General features: G+C 43.0%; 1 protein-coding gene across 4 annotated transcripts in view; it reads right to left on the reverse strand.

The window, feature by feature from the left end:
• Nucleotides 1–11,657: 11,657 nt before the first annotated feature.
• itpr3 (inositol 1,4,5-trisphosphate receptor, type 3) overlaps nt 11,658–16,939 on the reverse strand; it is an 88,440-nt gene continuing 83,158 nt past the window's right edge. For 2 of the 4 annotated variants that reach the window (XM_040152308.1, XM_040152306.1), the window contains 3 exons: nt 16,281–16,446; nt 15,832–15,992; nt 15,205–15,360 (listed from right to left, as the gene is read on the reverse strand). In XM_040152308.1, coding sequence (XP_040008242.1) covers nt 15,298–15,360; nt 15,832–15,992; nt 16,281–16,446 — 390 coding nt within the window. In that variant the 3' untranslated portion in view covers nt 15,205–15,297. Of the gene's footprint in view, nt 13,267–13,919; nt 14,082–15,204; nt 15,361–15,831; nt 15,993–16,280; nt 16,447–16,939 lie in introns of those variants that run through there. The other 2 variants (XM_040152309.1, XM_040152307.1) reach the window with 2 other exon arrangements.

Raw genomic sequence — 16,939 nt, forward strand, 5'->3', positions numbered from 1 at the left:
ATCTCCCCCATAATATTATTTTGTGTTACTCATTGTAAAATGTAGAGAAACAAACAGTAAATAAAAGACAAACTTTGAGAATAAAGCTAATCCTCAGTTTGAAATCAAAAATCCTGAATTTCTGACAGTGGTTTGTTGTTCAGTGATCAATTAGAAGATGTTTATACCTCGTGTGGGTGTAATGGTGATATATTAAGTAACAGGACTCAGTGTTAAATATTTTTCTTACTGTCATCAAATCCCATGTTGTTTGTTCGTCTCTCAACACTTTCTGTCTGTGGCTCTCAGCTCTGAGCCCATTGGTTCCTACTTAGGACATGAATCTTTAAAAACACCTCACAAATATTTAGTTTCATATTTATAAAAAGGCTCAGTGATTTTCGGTAAAACAACTGCTCACTGTAGTTTTTAGCAGACAAACAGGATGAAACGGAGCATTTGTTGGGGACTATTTTCAGCGGCGGACTAATCCACATTTGGCGCCGTAGTGAGTATCAGGGGCAGCAGGACGGTGTGTGTGTGGGACTGAGTCAAAATAACAATGACAACAGTAGAGATCTATGGCACAGAGGAATAAGATACACCAGGGATTGGATACACAAACAGTACTGGTTAGTAGGAGATATTCAGTGTTGGTTTGGGTCTCTTCACCAGATTTGTTTACAATAACAAAAATATAGAGTATCACCACAAAACGGCACAATGTCCGACGATCATTCATCTCCTTTACTGCGCTGTAAATCTTTATTTAGCTGTTTAATTAAAGCCCGAAGACAGACCTCAACCAGACTATGATGTCAACAAATTGGCATGGCAGCCCTTTTCGACAATATATTTGGCCTACCTCGGCTCATTACTCAGGGTTTCAGGCAGCGCTAACAGCTGCCTCACCAGCTCAAGAGGATCCATTTGCCTCTCCCCGTATTGTATTCTTTCCATGCCTGAGTTAATACACTGTCCAACCCACAAAGAAACTGCTGGGACGAATCCTAACAGTAAATATAACCCTTTGATCGTCTTGTTACACAGCAGATGTTGGTCTTCTGCGAAGTGTGATCATACCTTGATTTGGTCTCGGAAAAAAGATAAAGCCCTTTACTCTCCCTTTTTATAATCGGGACAAAAAAAAAAGCCACAAGATACCAATTCAATGAAAAAACTCAAAGCAAACACACAGCAAAAAACAACCCAAAAAAACCAAATACATTAGAAGGAGATCAACTAAAATCCTGCACAGCTTTCAGGTGAGACACCTCCACCCATTCATCCGCCTCCTACCCTCCATCCATTACGAAGGCCGTGGCGCCACAGAGTTCCCGTGAAGCACAGACAACACGGCAGCTTCATTACTGTATATAAGCATTTCAATTAGTCTGTGGTGATTTCATCAATCACAACATTATTTAGGAAAATTGACCATTGGAGCAGAATATAAAAAACAAAAAATTAAGATCTGAAAGGCATTCTTACGATAAGCGATGTCCTACAGGAACACAAAGTGAGGTTTTGGTTATTTTAGACCTGGGGTTTGTGTTTTTGTAGCTTTTCTCATTGGCTCTCAGTTGGAAAAAGGGTGGTATCACACACTTCTGAGCACTGATTAGGACTAAGCAGCATTTAGATTAAAATCGGATGACCTCAGCTGTGGGATTGTTTGTCTATGTTGCCACTGTCAGTGAAATCTGATCAAACTACACCCACGCAGTGCTGATGTAGCAGATTAGCTGAGTTTTTGACTGCTAAACTCTTCATAAATAAGAACTATGCATAAATACTAATATCAATTTAAGCATATTACCAAAAACCAAATCAAATGCTCTGAATCTGGGCCTCTTGGGGCCACTTTGGGTCTTGAGCCCCGGTGAAGTTAGAGGCTGAACTTTGTAAAACCTTTGGATTTTGGAAAACTCTGGAGTCAGTTCAGCAGCTGTGGTGCAGTTTTTTATTCCTGCTTGCATTCTGATTTGACTAAAACTCTAAATTCACAGCTCTGGATGGAGTTTTTTCTCCATCGTAAAGGCGGCTGAGACTCATGGGTACTGTCTGTAGAGATTTTCGAGTTTGAAAGTTACAGCCGAAACGTAAAATTGATGAGGAGACTTTTGCGAACCCTAGACAGGATATAAAATTCCCAGAAAAACGGCATCGTCAGGGTTGTGTACTCACTCTGTCGGGTCAAGTCTGGTCTGGTCTGGAGCTCTTGGTGGATTTAGTTTCTTTGTCGCAGCGTAGTATGTGAGTTTGTTCAGAAGAACAGAGTAAGTAAGTTAACAGAGCATCACCTCACTTTATAACCTTTCTGCGAAGGTCCTCACAGCATGTGACCTCCTCCGCTGCGGCCGATTGGTCAGACTGGTCTCGTTAAACGGTCATAAAAGGCCTGCGGTGGTCAGGATGAATACCATGATGAAGCAGGCAGAACTTAAGCCCACATCTACTCCTCGTCCCTCTTTTCGTGCTCTCTGTGTCTCTCTCTCTCTCTGTGTCTCTCTCTCTCTCTCTCTGTCTGTCTCTCACCTATTGTATCTGTGGGCCATGTATGGAAACTGACTGACAGTGTCTCTCCATTTTTTCTCTCTGTGTTTCTGTCCATGTGTCTTTGTTTCTCTCTTTCTCTGACACGGACTCATCCCTGGTGTATCCGTACTATCTTTGGTCATCAAACCCCCATCTCCCTCTCTCTCTCTCTCTCTCTCTCTCTCTCTCTCTCTCTCCACCCTCTTCCATTTAATGGATAATTCTTTATGGCATCTTATTTTTGTAGTTTTGTCCATTATTTCTGCGATATGCCCGAACCTCCCTTAGTTAATGTTGCTTCTTCTGTCAGCGTTTCCATTTTAGCACAGCAAACAAGTAGTTTTACAGATTTTAAACTTGTAATCCAAAGTCAATTTCCAATCCATTGCTTTTTCATTGTAAGACGCTGACTGTCGACTTCGCTGACTGAAATTACAACTGTCTCTGACAGGTTTTGCCAACTTTCTAGCTTCAACTAATATTAACGTCAATTTCCCTCTTGACCTTTTAATGTTTCCGTCTTCCTAACATGAGAATAAAAGCCTTCACAGAGGTGTTGAATATGCATCTTATGACTACATACATGATGTGACGCTAATTCAGTGCAGTGGATTGATGTAGTAAAAGCCTGAGTATAAAACTACCAGGTCCCAGGTCCAAAGCCAGGACCCTCACCAGCTGATGATCCAGGTACAAGACGTGGAAATAAAGGAGCAACTTTGTTCTTGTGTTACAGTGGAGAGGTAGTTACCCCCAGTACTATGGTACAGTATGACATGAAACATGACGCCATTCAGCTGTGTAACTATAATAACACATATTAGTGTAAGTTACTTGAACGCACACAAGAAAAGTTAGATTGATCCTTTTAATGTTATTTCTTTCAAACTGTATTTTTTACTTTTCCCAAAGAGACGACTTTGAGGATGAGGATTAGCTGATGGGTTTGCCAAAAGCATTTCAGGCAATGGACACACCGTGTTTCATTCACGGATAGTATGACCGACACACACACAGCGAGCACCCTTAGGGTTTGGACAGCAGTGTATTGTGATATTTCGTTTCTCCGTGTGCCGTTAAAGTCAAATGATAGGCCAGCAGTGGGATTCAACAGGAGTCTTTCAGTGTCGATATGATGCTATTTTTACTCTTTAACACCCAGGGAAAGGTTACCGTGGCTCCGAGTTAGACGCAGACAGATCGACTGGTCCTGCGCCGCCTCCTCCTCTGACCCGCAGCCTCTCATCCAAACCGGCTCCGGCTCCCCGATCGACCATTGCTGTTTCAGGTTTCAGAAGAGTGAGACCTGTCTTTTCTCCAGGCATGTTGTTTCAGTGTCCGGTTTTGCTGATTGCTAAATCCTTGTATCCTAACACAGCAGTGAGACTTACAAAGGGCTCGTGTTACCGCAGACTGTCCCTGCTGTGGCTGCGGATCCTGGACGGGTTTTAACACACTTGTAATAACTTACATGTCCTTAAAATGTCTCCTTGTGTTGGTGAATCATTATCTTAGTGGAGGTTACATAGGCCAGGGGGGTGTTGGCTGTCCGGTCAAAGCCTGCAGACCATTTAGTTGGCATGGCAGTGCTCAGAAGCAGAGTAGTGCCAAGTTTATTTGCGACAGTAAGTAAACTGTTACTTGAGTGTAACCCGTCCTCCAAGCGGCTCCCGTCACAGCTCAGCAATCACAACAAGGCCCAGCAGGTCTGTGAGTCCTCGGGTTTCTCCACATGTTGAAGCTGAGAACATGAAGCTGTCATTACAGCAAAAAGAGGTACTGTCGAAAGAGTTTGGAGGACAGTGCCTTTTTTTTTTCCAGAGTGGAAATACTGGAGCAGAAACTCAGATAGATATTCATGCTCCCTAGAGGATGAAACCCAGGGTGGTGTGATGCACAATCTAGGGGTGAGATGAGAAGTGCAGCCTCTGGGGGACACTGGCTAGACTGTTATTGTTATAGACTGTTATTCTTGTTTTTAGGACGTCTGTCATCTTGGTTGCGGAATTGAAAAAATATGAGCTTGATGCCTTTAAATCACAAAACCCTCGATAGGATACTTTGGATGACATTTATGCCGCGCAAAAAGCTATGCTAAGCTAAATGCTATTGTTAATCCCTACTGTGTTTAACGTCTGTGTCGTATGACCCACTCTGATTGGTTGGAACAGTCCAATAATGCAATGTGGTGAAATCCCATACGATGTTGATCCTGTAAAATCATGATGAAAAACGTTCGTTCACCGTGCTAAGCAAACAATGCTTTATATATAGTTGTCTTTGTTGATTTTTATTTACGGATTTACAAGATGAGCCAGAATTTGCAGGGTAAGCTGTAAAAGTGAGCACGTTTATTTCCAGCACGGCTCCAAGGTCCTGCTCCTTCCTGCTGCTCACTTTCTTTTCTTGTTGGCTGAGCCCTTTGTGACCCTTTGTGTTTGGAGGCGTTTTATAAATAAAGGTTTGCTCACAGACTTACCGCCGATGCCGCAACACATTTCTCTGTAAGCCCTACGTCCATCTATCCCTTCATTCGTCCCGCCTCCCATCCCACCAGCTGTCTCCCTCCCCTCCATCCCTCCGTCTCTCCACACATCAGCTGTCATTTCCCAGAGAGCATCGACTTTCCCTGGAAAAGGAACAAGAGATCTGCTGGCTAATTTACATTTTCTCTCCCTCTCTCTCAGTTGTACCCCTTCTCACACCTTTTTTTTTATACCTACGCTGCCGACCTCTTTTTGTTGTCCGTTGATTTTGTCTTCTCATCTCTCCGTCCCTCCATCCCTCTCTCTCTCTCCAGTTGTCTCAACAGTTGATTCTCTCTAATCCAGGATAACTTTGTGTGAAGCCTGAATACTGACTCACTCATGCTCACTAATACCCTTTAGACCTGCACTTCACACATAAACGGACTCACTCCGCACTCCGCACTTGCTGTTCTGTAACACCGTGGCCCCGACTCGTGCACCCACCAGTCTTCTATGAAACTTCCATTTATTTTGCTCATTCTTGTTGACACCGCCCGTCTCCGGAACTAAGTACCTCAAAAAAACTGAAACTAAATGCAGTCTAATCCATCAGTCCTGCAAGAAATCCTACCTTCATCAAGGCTGCAGTGTTCAGCTTGTCCTGCTGTTGAATTGTCCTGCGAGATACTGACACGTGTTTTTTTCTACTACTGTGTTGCCTCCATTTATATCAACGAGGGGAGGCTGAATAACAAAGCACCTGTATAATGCAGCGCAGTTCATCAGTGCAACACGAGCTGCGGCCTCCAAAATGAAGTTGAATCAACACCTTCAACAATTTGAACAAAAGCTACACGTTATAACTCTCATGAAGGGAGGATTCTTTGCAGGACTTTTGAATTAGACTTCATTATGTTTAGCTAGTTTTACCGAACAAACTTCTGAGTGGAGGTCCTGGCAAAAACAGTCCCAATACCAAACAGCAGGGGTCAGATGCATAAAAGTCTTTATAGATTCAGGACTAAAACTCTGTGTAAGTAGACAGAAATATGCAAATGCATCAGATCATCAGATTTACAAAGCCACACGTACGCCTGGTTCTGTTTTATAAATCTCAGTGACTGTGGAACTGGACACGCGAGTCTCACCCCCACAGTTCGCTATAAATGGACGTAGAAGCGCCCCGGTGGTTGACCCCACTCCAACACGCCTTAGACCTGTCGGTGTGAAAGCGCAGTTTCACTGACTGTATCGTATTCTTGTGATATGGTTCTCCGGCGGCATCCGAACAGCTTTTCATTACGAACGGCCGTAACGCACGGCTGTGGCTGTTTATAGCAACCATACCACAAATTTATCACACTCATCTGTAATCCATCATCGTGGTGATATGTCATTCATCACTATTAAATGTCAGAAAGATGATCAGTGATTAATTCATAGCCTTCATACTGAAACAGACTTTGGAAAGTGGGCGGCTTCTCAGTTGAAGATAAAGTCTAAAGATCACCGCCGGGGAAATAAAAAGAATGATGAACTTTGTCACTCAAACGCTTATTTAAAATTTATAAATGAGTTTTTGATCAAAATTTCAAAGATTGCTGTGTAGTTTGAAAAAATAACAACAGAAAATTAAACCGCAACTATTTTGATAATCAAATAATTGTCTTGTGCATGTTTTAAGGAAAACGTGCTGTTCGAAGTTTCTCGAATACGAAGATCTGCTGTATTTCTTTGTCATGCAAGACAGTAAAGTGAATATCTTTGGATTTTGGACTCTTGGTCAAATAAAACAAGACACCTGAAGAAGTCAGAGCGCTCTGTGGGAAACAGGCATTTTTCACTGTTTGCTGGCATTTTATAGAACAAAGTCATGAATCGAAAAAGGAACCGTAACATTAATCGGCAGTTAAAATGATGGTTAGCTGCAGCCCTATCTTAATCGCCTCAATCGGGATCTCCAGACATTCAGGACCTGAGCAGCGTGTTGTTCTGCCAGTCTGTGCTGTTAGGTGATTTTAGCTCAGCAGCCAAAAGGAAGACTGAGAGCTGTCAACAGGAAGAGTTCTCCCCCTGGAAACGTACTAACGGGTCCGTCTGATTGTTGCAGATTTGTTCAATCTTGTCCGGTACTATTATGGACTGCTGTGCAATGTTTGGTCTCTGAGAGGTCTTCACGGATCTTTTCATCTTAATGGCCTTTCTGGATTGAGTTCCATTGTACTGCTGGGATGTAAAGCAACATGCCCCCTACCCACGCGGTGCAGTTTTCAGTCTAGACACCCATCAACTGACGCAGCATTACATACATTCATGTAATTCATAGGAGAGAGATTTGATGATGCATAATATACAAGTTATAAATGCATTTCACACACACACACACACACACACACGCACACACACACACACACACACACACACACACACACAAACACACACACACACCACTTGTGCAGTTTTAATACCAATATAATAACAAAACCCAATTCTAACCCGAAGCCTAAACCAAGTCACAAAAGCCCTTTGAAAGTGTTTCCGAAAGTGAAGACGAAACCAAATGTCCTCACTTTCCAAAAGTGTCCTGACTCCCAAGGTCTACAACTCTAAAACTCTAAAACTGGTCCTTACAAAGATATCCATGCAGGTAGACACACACATGCACACGCCCACGTCCCAGTGTTTGACAGAACAATGGGCGATGCTCTAGACTTATTTTAGTTGGACAACAGAGGGATGCCACGGGAACCCAGAGCGAGTCGCCTCAATCCCCCCGCTGTCACTCAGAATGACACTAAAGCTAGAAACACACACACACACGCAGTCAATTGTAATCTTTATTGATCCTCCCCTTCATGTATGATATGGATCCCTCTGACATAGATACTCAGCTACCCATAATTCACATTCCCAAATCACATATGTGATGTAAAAATAAAATGATCCTACATTTTCCTTCACATAATTTCCTACATGTACTGTCTGAGCTTGTCCTGTGTCAGTGGTACAAATAGTTAAACTTTGCTAATTTGAAAGTTGAAAATGCAGCCATGCATGAAAATGGTGAAACTGTGGATATGCCTGTGGTTGTTGAATGCAATTCTTCCACCTGGAAGTTTATTTGAAGAAGAAATTAATGCTGCCAATATTCTAGGAGGCTTATTGACTCCAGAGTTTTAACATGTGGCCGGCTGTGGACAGTCAGCAGCAGCTGCTTGTTTCTATACAGCAGTTGTTGGAGTTTAGTGGAGCAGATCATTTTGGGCCATCATTATCGATCGATCTACAGATTATTTTTTTCAATTGATCGATTCATCGTTTTGCGTATGAAATGTCCAAAAAAAATGGTTAAAAAAAAGCCCATCACATCTTCACAGAATCCACGGTCGCATCTTCGAATGTCTTTATTTTGTCTGATCAGAAGTTTAAAACTCAAAGGTATTCAGTTTACTATTAAACAAGACGTAGATAAGCAGCAAATCCTGACGTCTCGAGGAGCCGGAACCTGAGCATGTGCAGAGGTTTTCACTTTTATTTCTGAAAAATGACTAACACGATTAAGTGATTTCCAAAATAGTTGCCGATCGATTTTAATTAATCGACTACTCGTTTAATCTCTGCAAGAGTAAATCAGTAGCTTGCAATTTACATTAAAGCTCCACTAATCAGTATTTGTTGCACACAAGATGTAAACAGATGACTTTATGTAACGGGACAGGTGTGCTTCGTAGTGCTGAGCCTACAGAATTATCACCAACTCGGCAGCTCTGCTGAGTTTTTAAGCCCCTTTTAGCTTCTGGTTCTGTTTTTACAGCACATTTCCTGTCTTGTTCGGTCTCAGTTTTTCCATTTCCAGTTCTCCAGGCAGCTCTTTTCATCAAACAAGCTCTGGTCAGAGACCAGCTGGTGAAGAAAGTGGAGGATTTAGCAGCTAAATAGTGAGATGTTTTTCTCAGGAGTCGGTGGAGACCAAACCAGGGCTAAAAGGACAGTGAATATTGGACGCAGACACTGCTCCAGTGGGATTGTGATCTGTGCCTGCCAGATGTTTAGGTTGGAAACAACTTTTTAACGGGATGATGTGTCAGGACGTGTGTGTGTGACTACATCTGGTGCAGTTTTTCTGACCCCCAGTTGTCAAAAAGAGAATTCAGTGTAACTCTAAATGAAAAGTTGGCCTCAGTGGGATTTTTCTTACAGGATGTTTCACCCCTTTCACATCACAGTTCCCTTCCCGTTATCCTGTTGGATTCACCAGTATTCATAGAGCATGAATGGGAGGCGGCCACAGAAACAGTAACTGGAGTAACCGCTGGTTGTTTGTACAGCTGCAATGATTAGTCGATTAATCAGTTACTCATTTGGCAAAACATTAATTCAGCAACTATCTTAATCATTGATTGTTTAAGTCATTTTTTCAAGCAAAATCTGAAAAACCCTCTGATGATTTCAGCTTCTCCAGTGATGATTGATGTTTTTCCAGACAAGACTTTCGAGCTTGTCACCTTGGATTCAAAGAAAACTGTGATGGGCATTTTTCAATATTTAATTCAAATTATTAATCAAAAAACAAATCGACAGATTAATTGATAATGAAAATAATCGTTAGTTGCGGCTCTGTGTGTTTGTAATGTTGGTCATGTAAGAACTAAATGTCATTCCAGTGCTGGTGTGATTGTAATTCAGTCTCATCTCAACATATTTTAGATTCTCCACTGGTTCACTCTCGACAAAAGCACCTTTGTGTTTGTGACTGACGGAGGCTTAATGAGCGAGCAGCTGCCGCAGCCTGCGACGGCGAACAGCTGGAGGGTATCGATCCAATCAGAAGATAAGATGAGCCAGACTGTAAAAATACCTGAGACCTTCGAGAAATGACCTTGACTGTTAAAATGGGCTATCTGGGTCTCCATCTCTCTCTCTCTCACACACACACACACACACACACACACACACACACACACACACACACACACACACACACACACACACACACACACACACACACACACACACACACACACAGAGGACTTGATGACTGGGTTGGTCAGGCAGTAACTAGGGGCTGCATTCCACTGTGGCTCCACAGCAAAGCTCCAAAATCCTACTGGAAGCTCTGCAAACACACACACACACACACACACACACACACACACACACTAAAATGCACACAGACCCTATGGCCTATGTGTATTTTAATGCACCACAGATCATGAGATCACCTGCTCTTATGGAAAAAAGGTACAGGACAATAAGTCACATTCATGGGTCACACATGCATACTTATATACATAACCTATACACACACACACACACACACACACACACACACACACTGACAGACAGCAGGATGAGTCAACTCTATTTATAGACCATCATGCACTCAGACACACAAGTACAGAAACACACACATTGTATTTTTGTACTTGCAACAAACCAGCATTGACTTAAAGCAAACACATGGCTGATACTGTTTCAGGTGAACAGCAGGCTGATGGTGGAAGTTGGAAATTCGTCTCAGTAAATAAAAATGACGGTAAAAACAAAAGACCGTTTAAGTGACGTTTCTTTGACGTCGTGCGGCGTTAGATCAAAAACAAAGTGTCAAGGATGAAACAAAGACTGATCCAAATTTTGATTGTCGTCCTTGATGTCAAGAGAGGAAAGATGCAGGAGTTCCTCACCGAGACATTATTTAACTCTGTCCCACTGCACTGTGACAAACTATGACAAGCCATTCAACGACCTGCCCTCCTGTGACTACGACGATGACCAACTTTATCATGACAAACTATGCAATGACCCACGTAGCACGACATGATGTATACCCAGTCATGATGTGATACCCAGTCCTCTGGCCCACTAACCCATGACTTACCACACTATGCTATAATATGCTTACAGTCAAATATCTTACTTGACTCCACCTACTGTGCTACCACAAGTCATGACCGACCTCAGTAGGACAACGGCATGTCCTACTAAGCTGTGGCCTACGGTAGCAGGACGTCACGTGACGTACTGTGGGTGCTGTGTTTGTGCGTAACACAGAAAATCCAAGTCATGGACTCCTAATGTTTTATGAAACAGGGAAACCATTTTTTCCTCGTTTTTTTTGTTCCTCATGGACATTGATGAGTGGCGATGTGGTCATTTCTTGTTCTGCACCTATCGGGCGAAAATATATACTTTTGTTAAGAAAATGTCATTTTATAATGAAAGGAATCATCATACACACATCACATTTTGGACACTTTGAGCCTTCCTTTAGCTATGGTCAGATGTTATTGTCTATTTTGTGCACAAGATTTTCCAGGAATTTGAAATCTTTGGATTGTAAATAACAAAAATTTAAATAATCCCAGCATTATCAGCAAGGGCTTGCAATTTTTTTCACAATCCCCACAATATATCTGTAAAAAACTATCCGATTAAAAGAAAATACTTGGTAACTTATTTAAAAAACACCAGGTGCACATGACTTTTTGAAGATCTGAGTAAAACTACAAACCGTAAGCGTAGTCACGACCACTTAACCCAACATTTTTAACTTTTAATGGAAGTGTATGCCTTCAATAAATTTCAGTAAAACCCAAATGTAAAACGCTGCAGAATTTCTAGAATCCATTAAGAAATGAGAAAACATGCACTTTGTTCTTCAAAGCTAATATTTTATTTATTTATTTGAAGATTTCTAGTCTTCATTACGCCGCCCCCTCCTTCCCACTCCGTCTGTTTCTCATGGAATAAAAGTAAATGTTATTTTCTGTTCACAAACTTGAAGTTTTGCCAAAAGCAGCTCACATATAATCCAGTGTCTGCACTGAGCTAGTTACAGTGTTAAAAAACAACCAGGGTTTTCTTTCCATAAATATATCACTATTAAACCATAATAATAATAATATGGATCAGTTAAAAACTACATTGTCCCCAGATTTACAATAAAAAACACAACTGGGTCCAACTCACTTTACATACAAACGGAGGATATTACTGAAGTAGTTCATTCTGTCACCAGAGAAGAAATGCTGCATGGCTACTAACATTTTCTTAAAACTACTAAAGTGAGTTGATGCCTGGTTACGTTCTGAGCGTACAAACGTACAGGAACACATTTTAGCATGTTTTTCTATGACACCAGGAAGAGGAACCAACCAGGAAGCTCGCGATCCTTCGATTCTCTCCGGATTTCCAAAGTTTCTTAGCCGCATGGTTTTCTCTGTGTGTGGAAAGTATGTTTTTCACAAACCCCCCAAAAACTTGCACAGTTTGTTCCGAGCCATAAATACAGCACTTAATATTTCAACTGTAGTTTGGAGTATTTGGGTCAACAATGGCGCCGATGTTTGGTCATTATTTCCCTGAACAAAATTTATGAAAATGAAAAGCATTTGTTGATTTTCTATACACGTAATAAAAAAAATTATTAAAAAATAAACCCAGGCAGAATTTCCATTGGTTGGACTCTTGAATATCAATCACTTCCATGTTGATCTACATAAAACACGATATCTGAAATCTATCGAGGCTCAAATCTGCTATTTCAGATCTAGCTCCATCTTGGAGGTCCACAGAAATGGCACAAAAAGTATTAATAATAGGTTCACATTTTATCTGTGACATGCAGAAAATGAGGTACAAACTCATGCCAAGCTGTTAGCTCAACACAAAATCAACCAACAACAACAACCACGTCGGAGGACCTCAAAAAGTGAGTTTGGTTTTATCTACACTGTTAAATCATTGTAAATTTTCAACACATTTCTGGCCTTAGATGAGAAACATTGTTGGTTGGTTTGTGCATGTGTGGGTCTCTCATGCTTCACAGCAACATATCTAAAGGAACCAAACTCAGCTGAGATGCTAACGACGTCTTCTATTTTTATACAGTAATGGTGGTCACTCTGTGTCCCGCGGTGACTGCAGGTCTCACTCGCTCTGTATTGGCCGGACATAAAAACAGTAAAAGCAAAGAAAAAAACTCTGGCGTGGCTTCAGTGAGAAACATCGGTTGCACCTTTTGTAGCTGTACTCTAGTGTTTTTCTTTATCGTAACTGCGTGAAGGATTTTCTCCTCTAGAACACTCCATCAGTCCAGCTGTATGGCGTACAGATGTGGATCTTGTAGTGAACAGTCCGTCCATGTCTGATAATCAGTCTGTCTTTATGTTTTGTAGATCTGGTGGTTCCCTCCCGCGGCGCTGGGGGGTATTGTGGCGCTGGCTCCCGACTGAACGTCGACGAATCCCATCCTCTGCCTCCTCTTCCTCTGCTCTGTCATCTGCAGACACACAGGAGGTACAGTTAGCTCACTCTCTGGAAACACACAGATCACAGTGAGAATGAGCCCCTGACAACAGAACCGGAGCAGCAACCGAAACGAAAGAGCTTCTTCTATTAGTGAGAACCAGGGTCGGGTTCTGAGAGTCGATTCCCGCCTTCGCTGAGCTCAGAGTCTGACCTGTCCATTATGGAAAATTTGATCTCGGCTCCTGCTCTTTACGAGGGAGAAAACACGGCTTCTCAGTTTCAGCTGCCGACTGAACCGACTTTAACGACAAACATCACCAGCAGCAGAGTGCCTCAGTAGACAATTACTATTCGTTTCCTAAAGGGATGGGGTCAGACGGCCGGTTCCAACTCGGTAAAATACCCGGATTGGTTAAACGCCCACAGCAACGAATCCCAGATTGATCCTTCATTTACTGTCTCTGTTCAGTCTCTGTTGCTTCTCTCTGACGCTACAGGCATCGGCAAAGACAAAAACAGAAGAGAAAGGAAAAAGACTGATGAATCCGCGATGCTGCCGTTAACAACAAACGTGGCGGACAGGCTTAAATGTTCCAGGGTCAGTGTCTGAGGGATGAAGGAGAAACAACAAGTCCTCTGTTTAAACTGGTGTTGTTCTGTGTGTGTGTGTGTGTGTGTGAGTACCTGCTCTTTCAGCTCAGTCAGCTGAATCGTCAGAGTGGTCACCACCTTCATTGTTGCCACCAGTTTGTCCTGTAACATCCTCATCTCGTTCTGCTCCCCGTCGCCGTCGGTTACCACCAGGGACATCGCCTGCATCCGCGGAAACCAGTCCAGGTTGTTGTTCTGAAACAGAAGAGATCACCTCAGTATTATTGGCATGTACAGTATTTAAGTTAGCAGTGCACATGTCTTTGGCTGATTGTGTGGACAACTTTTGGTTTGACACCATCACTGTGAGGACATTGAGTCCGGTCCTCACACCTTCAAAGGGCTGTTTGAGGGATCAAACCTGGTTTCAGGGTTCAGGTTAGAACCAGGTTTAGGTCAGGGACTAGGGGCTAGGGAATGCATTATGTCAACGAGTGTCCTCACAAAGACAGAAGTACAAGTGTGTGTATGTGTGTGTGTCTCTGTCATAGGCTACTTTTGGGGACAAATTTCAGACTCAAGACCAGTTGTGGAACAAAACCGTGTCCCCAACAGGGAAAAAGCTGATTTTTGGGTGGTTTCAGTGGTTAAGGCTCCAGGAAATGAATGTAAGTCTGTGTAATGTCCTGACCAAGGGCAACGTGTGTGTGTGTGTGTGTGTGTGTGTGTGTGTGTGTGTAGTACCTGCTCTTTCAGCTCAGTCAGCTGAATCGTCAGAGTGGTCACCACCTTCATTGTTGCCACCAGTTTGTCCTGTAACATCCTCATCTCGTTCTGCTCCCGTCGCCGTCGGTTACCACCAGGGACATCGCCTGCATCCCATGAAACCAGTCCAGGTTGTTGTTCTGAAACAGAAGAGATCACCTCAGTATTATTGGCATGTACAGTATTTAAGTTAGCAGTGCACATGTCTTTGGCTGATTGTGTGGACAACTTTTGGTTTGACACCATCACTGTGAGGACATTGAGTCGGTCCTCACACCTTCAAAGGGCTGTTTGAGGATCAAACCTGGTTTCAGGGTTCAGGTTAGAACCAGGTTTAGGTCAGGGACTAGGGGCTAGGGAATGCATTATGTCAACGAGTGTCCTCACAAAGACAGAAGTACAAGTGTGTGTATGTGTGTGTCTCTGTCATAGGCTACTTTTGGGGACAAATTTCAGACTCAAGACCAGTTGGGGAACAAACCGTGTCCCCAACAGGGAAAAAGCTGATTTTTGGGTGGTTTCAGTGGTTAAGGCTCCAGGAAATGAATGTAAGTCTGTGTAATGTCCTGACCAAGGGCAACGTGTGTGTGTGTGTGTGTGTGAGTACCTGCTCTTTCAGCTCAGTCAGCTGAATCGTCAGAGTGGTCACCACCTTCATTGTTGCCACCAGTTTGTCCTGTAACATCCTCATCTCGTTCTGCTCCCGTCAGCCGTCGGTTACCACCAGGGACATCGCCTGCATCCGCGGAAACCAGTCCAGGTTGTTGTTCTGAAACAGAAGAGATCACCTCAGTATTATTGGCATGTACAGTATTTAAGTTAGCAGTGCACATGTCTTTGGCTGATTGTGTGGACAACTTTTGGTTTGACACCATCGCTGTGAGGACATTGAGTCCGGTCCTCACACCTTCAAAGGGCTGTTTGAGGGATCAAACCTGGTTTTAGGGTTCAGGTTAGAACCAGGTTTAGGTCAGGGACTAGGGGCTAGGGAATGCATTATGTCAACGAGTGTCCTCACAAAGACAGAAGTACAAGTGTGTGTATGTGTGTGTGTCTCTGTCATAGGCTACTTTTGGGGACAAATTTCAGACTCAAGACCAGTTGGGGAACAAAACCGTGTCCCCAACAGGGAAAAAGCTGATTTTTGGGTGGTTTCGGTGGTTAAGGCTCCAGGAAATGAATGTAAGTCTGTGTAATGTCCTGACCAAGGGCAACGTGTGTGTGTGTGTGTGTGTCGTACCTTGATCATGTGTGCGACGTAGCTCTCAGGTCCCGTGTAGTCCGTCTGGTTTTTCTCGCGCACCAGGACGATGAAGTACAGGTAGTTCCAGATGTTGTGCTCCAGCTTGATGTGCTCTTCAAATGACACCGTCTTATTGTCAAACTTGTCCCTCTCCAGACCTGCAACACACAGAACCGGTCGTCACCACGACAACTGGACCTCTACGCGGCAGGATAATAAACCCGGGAGATGGTCAGACGTCAGGAGACGCAAAAAATGGAGAACGCCCTCGCCTGCTATCAAAAAAGACCTGAGCTCTGGAAGCTCCTCGGTGTTTGGGTAAACATTTGTTTCAGTTGTAAGACTGAGGGGCTCTTGGCAGCCAGGAACAACATTCACAGTCTCCTTAACAACCACAGCGTCGGTCCCCGCTGCTCGCTCACCGACAGTTATCTACTTCTACCCACCGCAGATGAAACACGTGGTCTTCAGGATCTCCTCCTTCTTCTGTTTCTCGCTCCTCAGGTCGGCAAAGGTGTCGATGATGACGCCGAAGATCAGGTTGAGAACGATGATGATGACGACGAAGTAGAACAACAGGTCGTACACCACCCGGGCGGGAAACAGCGGCTCCTATGCCCAGGTACGCACACAAACACACACACTTTCAGAGACTCGGCTGGACGCTGCTGGAAGTCGCAATATGAAGAAAAAGCCCCGCTTTCAAAATTAAAGGGAAAGGTTCGTACTGAGGGTGTTAACAGCAAAATATGCTTCAAGTATCAGAAGTAAAACTACTCATTCTGGAGACTGGCCCCTTCATATCTTTGTATGTAGATCATATTATTGGATTATTGTCTTTAGTGATACATTCCTTTTTGTAAGCAGTATCTCAATGTTGAAGCTAATTTTGACCACACTATATAATGTTGGGTCCTGTTTTATAATCTGATCAGATGTTGTGTATGAACCTTCTAAGACGACGCCCGGTACCAAGTTAGTTACTAAAGAGTTCAAGCGTTTACAGATCAGTTATAAACCATTAATTAGGACAACTCGACACTTGGTTTTTTTACTTTCTTTGGTTGATCATGCACTTTGACCTCTGACCTTCAGAAAACGAGCT

Source organism: Xiphias gladius, chromosome 18 (assembly GCF_016859285.1).
Source record: "Xiphias gladius isolate SHS-SW01 ecotype Sanya breed wild chromosome 18, ASM1685928v1, whole genome shotgun sequence".
NCBI classification, from domain to species: domain Eukaryota; kingdom Metazoa; phylum Chordata; class Actinopteri; order Istiophoriformes; family Xiphiidae; genus Xiphias; species Xiphias gladius.